This window comes from Durio zibethinus, chromosome 20, assembly GCF_047325235.1.
Source record: "Durio zibethinus cultivar Kanyao isolate XHJ-2024 chromosome 20, ASM4732523v1, whole genome shotgun sequence".
Taxonomy (NCBI): domain Eukaryota; kingdom Viridiplantae; phylum Streptophyta; class Magnoliopsida; order Malvales; family Malvaceae; genus Durio; species Durio zibethinus.
The window spans coordinates 3808114-3814113 of NC_143181.1; the positions used below are offsets into that span (position 1 = coordinate 3808114).

A 6000-nucleotide genomic window follows, 5' to 3' on the forward strand; every position below is an offset into this window, starting at 1 on the left:
TAAACCCATTTAGATAATATGAGATCAGATATTAGACAGAGAAAGCTGCTCAAAGGAACGAACTAACTAAACAAGCCAACTAAGCTAATCCCAGTTATTACTTGCTCTTAACAGAAGTTCTTGAACAACTTGAAGAAAAAGCCATCATATACTCAAAACAAATACTCAAGGAAAACTGCCTATGGAAGGGATATCTTAGCCAATACTTTGGCTCCATCTAAAGGATTTAGCAAGTATAAAGATTCATTTTCTGGATACTTAAACAGACAATAAAAATCTTTTGGAAAGTAACCTAACCATAAAATATGAACACAACTTCACATGGCATGTATCCATATAATTTAACTAAAAGGTTCAAATTTTAAACATTGGAGGGGAGAGGGAAGGAAAGAAAGGAAATTGAACAGGAAAAATTATCACATGATATGCTTAACTTAGTTATGCAGTCAAGTCCCGAAAAACAAAGTGAGGTAGAATGAAGCAAACGGAAACTTAAAAGAGGTGACCAAATGTATATCAAAGAATGTTCTAGTTCTTTCTCTACGACAACCAAACTAAATGGTATCTAATGTTTTTCGACTAGCATGCTCAAAATAGTATCAAGACACGAGAATTTACAAAACAAGTTAGAAAAAGTACCTTTGCCCATCAACATGTGAGGCACTCTTTAAGAGTAGCATACTAATTGATGGAAGTGCAAGCCCATCCAATAGAACTTCAAGCCCCCCAATGCTTCTGAAATGATTTTGACCACGTGGATTATCACATAATGCAAAACAAAGAGTTCTCAAAGTCAAGCACTGAAGTGACATATCCGTCCACTGTTCTTTCATACTCAACCTTCTGATGACACGCAACAACTCTGAAAAACAAGCAGCTTCAGTGAACAAAATCAAATGCAAACAAAAAAATATTCACAAATATAGTGTTAGGTTCAATTTAAGAAACATTGCAACTGAAAACAGCCTTAAGTTTACATTCATGATGTAGGGTGGTAACCAAATCTTAGATGTATGCCGACATCCTTTTAAGACACTAGAGGACTCCTTGATGTTTAGGGATGGAGTGGGTGTCAGGAAGCAGTAAAATATAAGTACACAAGTCAATATCCCTCAGAAAATGTTCATTCACGAAAAAAAAAAAAAAAATGAAAAGAAAATGAGAGATGACAACAATATAATCAAACATGCCAACCAAATTTAGTCTTATACTCCCCAAATGTTGTAAAAGGTAATTTGGGATGGTCCAGTGATTAACTAAAACATTAAGAATACAACCAAATAAATCAAAATAATGAGTGTCTAATTAATCATAAGCAAGTTACTACAGGCACACAAAATGATTAAAACCAAACAGAAATAATCAATGCTAGCAAGATAACAGCTAATGAGAGAGAGAGAGAGAGAAGATCAATGATATCAAAAGGCACCCAAAAGAAACCAATCTAGAAGATATAAGCATTAAGCAGGCACCATCCAATGAATAATGAGACATGATAAAGAAGTGTACTAATTCAGAAACCATTCATAAGGATATAATTTTTCACTTTTCAGCATAACCATGAATAACCATATTGCAGCCTCTTGGTATCTTCGCTTTTCAGTTGCTCTTCACTTATCAAAGAAACAAAAAAAAAAAAGTATATTGCAGCCATAGCAAATGGTTCACATATTGCCAAGTTATGTACTATGATAAACACAAGTGCCTACCTTACCTACTAACCAATTAAGGCCACCAGCTTCCATTACTGAGACAACTGCCTTCTGATGCCAATGTAGCCTTGCTTCAGAAAGAGAACCTTTAAAACTATTAGAGAAGTCAATTGAAGATGAAGCACCAATTACAGAAAAATCTTTGGTACTACTGTACATCTGAGCTTTCTCATATACATTTGAATTTAAATCAATAAAGCTACATATGATTGACACCACATATACAAGTACTCGCTGCAAGAACCCCATTTTCTCTGCTATCAAATTAGAAAAACTTTCATCAGCTGAAAGTACACCAGCCATTGTTTTGAGTTGGACAACCACCCCTGGAATAGAAAATAAATAAACTTGGAATTCAGCATTAAAATTCAGACTTCCATGTAAAATCTAATCAGAACTACAAACAAAAATAACAAGTTCATATCAGAATTAATGGTGAAAAATCAACATACAAGTAGAATCAAATTGAAGAATCCACAATTAGTATAATACCTAATTGAAAAGGAAATCTTAACTAATTGCATTTAAGCCTCAAAACAATCCAAGACCTGATGAATAAGTAAGTTTTATAAAATAGCTACATCAGGAGAAATTTGGATACTATGGAAAGCATCCCACCTCCAATCACAAAAAACAGTGAATTTCAGTGTCAGTAGACCACAAACAAAAACTGCCAGCATCTCAAATAACAATATAGAAAATCAATAATATTAACCATACCTTTCATTAATGCTGTAAGTTTCTGAATCCCACCATAGTAGCCAAAAACTCTGCAATTATGCAACGAACGAGTAATAATTTTTAAAGCATCCAAAACAGGTAATCCTTCAGAAGTGAAGCTTATGGAAACTGCTGGAAGGTCTGTTGCTGTGCGTCCCACACCAGTATTTACTGGATTCATAATAAAGGAAATAAAGGACATAAAACAACATATTAGAAATATTTATATTAAATATTCAATCAATCTATATATACAAAGAGACTCATAAAAAATAGAAAGAATTAAGTGACAGCATATTACCATATCTACCAATAATAAAGTCCAGAAATAATGTCCCGTGATTAATTTTACTTCAGAAAACAATTCATTAAATGCTTTCCAGAATCCAAATAAAGGACAAAATGACAATAATGGGAGTACCATAAAGAGGAATTTTAGCAATTACAAGGTATATCCTAAAATTACCAAGAATGATAAAAAAATTGTAATCAATTATCACATAAAAATATAAGACTTCAACTTGAACTAGTTCTTAACAAAGTTAAGTTGCACATTAAATATTAATTTTTTTAAATGTAATTAGTTAATTAAATTTTTATCGTTTTGCATAAGGAAAAATATGTGGGAAAACACTTATTTACAGATAGTTGTAATCTTATAATCTATATATTTATATTTATATCTCTAGAATTAAGTATTTGTATCCCTAGAATTAAGGACAGAAAATTAGAATAGACAATCCCTCAATTATAAGATCAGTTTTAGGAAAATTTAGTTTCCTAGTTTACCCACTAGTTAGTCGCATATAAACCTAAAGTGCTTGTATAATTCTTTATGACCAGTTTTTCAATATACATTTAGTTTTACTCTTAATTTTTCACACAGTTTTATTTCTTAGTTTTTCCACAAAATGTTTTAGAATCATGGGAGTTTATTTTTCCCTTTATTTTTTATTTTCCAATTTTTCTCTTTTTTTCCTAAATGTAATCAAAAGTAAGTCCTTCCTGTTAATAAAATAGTCTGCACAAATGAAAGCAACTTCCTTAGAAGATATAAATCAACTTACAGTCAGAGACCAAAGTGGTTAACTGCACGATCTCTTCAGTCAAAGTCAAAATGATTTCAGCAGGATGCCCGGCAGAGCAGCCAACAACTATATCATTAACACCTGTAGAATACTCAGCAGTTTGAACAATTGTTGAAGCAGCCTCTGGCAACTGGCCACCATTAACAGGCTCCCAGTTGTTGAATACTGTCAAAAACTGCTTGAGGAAAACATGAAACAACCTTTTCTTTTCCACCTAAAATCAAGCAAATCAAAGAGGGGGGGGATCCATTAATCTTTTGGCATGAAAACTTCAATAATAAGACAATATTTGATAAATAAAAGTTTACTCAGAAAGACCTGAACTTCAGGAGGGCAAAAGAATAAATTGACAAAACAATTGCCCAAAACTACTAAAAAGATTGGCTAAAGTGAGAAAACTAGTGAAATTAATTGTTCAGTGACATCCAAAAGCCTCTAAAATTTTGAATTGAATACCTTGAGAACAGTTAAGCATACTACAAGAATACTACACAATTGTGAACAAACTTCCAATGCTCAAAGATTCAAGACAAGTTTCTTCTCTAAACCTTTTAACTTATTTAGCAGAATAACCCACAATTCCTTTAAAGGTAGTCAAATTACAGTCTAGATTATATGTCATTATCAAGACAAGTTTCTTCTCTAAACCTTTTAACTTCTTTAGTAGAATGAGCACACTTCCTTTAAAGGTAGCAGAATTACAGTCTAGATTATATGTAATAATCACATCCTTTTAAGTTGTCAACATTATATTCTTTTTCTTGGATCAAATCTAGGACAAAGAACACATTACATACATGATTGATGTGAATGGGTAAAAAATTTTATTAATGGTATCCTGAAACTCAAAAAAATTAAAAAGAAGTTCAAAAACTTTTCAGGTATGGTGGCATACCTTATCAACAGTGTTCTCATATCTCTGCCACAATGAACTCAAAACTGCCTCATCATCTACTTCACTGGAAGAAAATACCAAAAAGAATTAAGAACTAAATGAACTAATACTAGTTCAGTTTGAAAAAATGGAGGCTCAGGATCAACAACTTAAGGTATATCAAGTGCCTACAACAGCACCCAACAGATTAATCTACACCTCCAAACCACATATTAGGTACAGCTAGACTATCACCAAATAAGGAACTAATCAACTTGTTCAACAATAAGTTTAAACTACAGTGACAAAGCATTTCCAAGTTTTACTCACTCAAAAACTCCATTATAGAGCCCACATTAACCGAAAATTTGTAAAAAATAAATAAATAAATAAATAACAATCATCAAGCATCATCAGTACCTGAAGTGAATCCTTGGAGTAGGAGGAGACAACCTCTCCCCTTGTGCCCCTGGCGAATCTCCAGTTTGGCCACTAGATGTCCGACGAATAAGGTCGGCAACACCTTTCACAATATTCATAATTCCCGCCAAGATTTATGCAATAACTACAGCTTCATAATCTAACAATCAAGAAACAGATGGCCATTCCAGACCATCACTTGTCGCCAAGTTCAACCCAGCTGTTCATTAAACCACACTCAAGAGATTCAATGTAGTAAACTAGGCAGTTATAAATTCAGTTTATCAAATAATTCGCACCAGAAATTTCGTTTTTTATTTACTATTTTTAAATACTTTTTATCACCTCAGTTCTAAATCTAAATTCCTCTTCTTTTACCGAAAAAATTGTGCACCGACAAAAAAAAAAAAAAACAGCTAATGTCATTTTAATCAACTAATACCAACCCTAGTTTAAATTACAAAAGATGATCAAATGGAATCCATTGCGAACATTAAAGAACACGCAATTAAAGATTAAGAATCTTGAAAGAAAAAATGAAGAGAAATCTCATCGATATTTGTAGATCATTGAAGCAAGATGATATTAAAGACGAGAGAAATAAACTAAAGCAATCGTTAGTTACACAAGATGAAGATACCTGATCAGATCAAACGGCTGGAGTCGTGTCTTGAATTCTAGGGTTTATGATGCAAGATCTGAGTTCTGATGGTTTTTTCGAGCTCGTTTGGATGGAGTTAGTGATTAATGGGGGGGGGTGGGGAGGAGAGACGGATAGAAAAATAATAATGAGCGAATAAAAGAAGAGAGAGAAGAAAGAAAGAAAGAAAGAAAGACGAAGGTGAAAGGAAGGGAAGTAGAATAATATCGAATAGTTTGTTTGACCAATATAATAAGTAAAAGACTTAACCGACCCTCTGACGTATGACGCTGAAGTTTTAAGCATCTAAGCAATCCGACATCGTATATTAGTTTGGGTTTTATATTTTTGTAATTTTTCCTTGGCCCTGATTGGCCAAAGAAAATGAGCCGTTACTTTCTGATAGATCCGTTACAGATTGTGATTTGGGGGACGAAATCAAAAATGTCCTACTTTCTCTTTCTACATTTTCTTATCATTTTCAACAATAATCTAAAATGTACTTTCTTAATGGTGCATCAGATCTTATATGCTGTTTGAATTGGA

General features: G+C 32.8%; 1 protein-coding gene across 9 annotated transcripts in view; it reads right to left on the reverse strand.

Annotated features, from left to right (window-relative positions):
* Nucleotides 1-5677, reverse strand: part of LOC111315522 (BEACH domain-containing protein B-like) — a 31386-nt gene extending 25709 nt beyond the window's left edge. For 8 of the 9 annotated variants that reach the window (XM_089749285.1, XM_022917326.2, XM_089749284.1 and 5 more), the window contains exons 1-7: nt 5455-5677; nt 4815-5034; nt 4416-4479; nt 3500-3734; nt 2433-2603; nt 1715-2038; nt 640-862 (exon numbers count right to left, since the gene is read on the reverse strand). In XM_089749285.1, coding sequence (XP_089605411.1) covers nt 640-862; nt 1715-2038; nt 2433-2603; nt 3500-3734; nt 4416-4479; nt 4815-4933 — 1136 coding nt within the window. In that variant the 5' untranslated portion in view covers nt 4934-5034; nt 5455-5677. Of the gene's footprint in view, nt 1-639; nt 863-1709; nt 2039-2432; nt 2604-3499; nt 3735-4415; nt 4480-4814; nt 5035-5454 lie in introns of those variants that run through there. The other variant, XM_022917335.2, reaches the window with a different exon arrangement.
* Between the last annotated feature and the right edge of the window lie 323 nt (nt 5678-6000).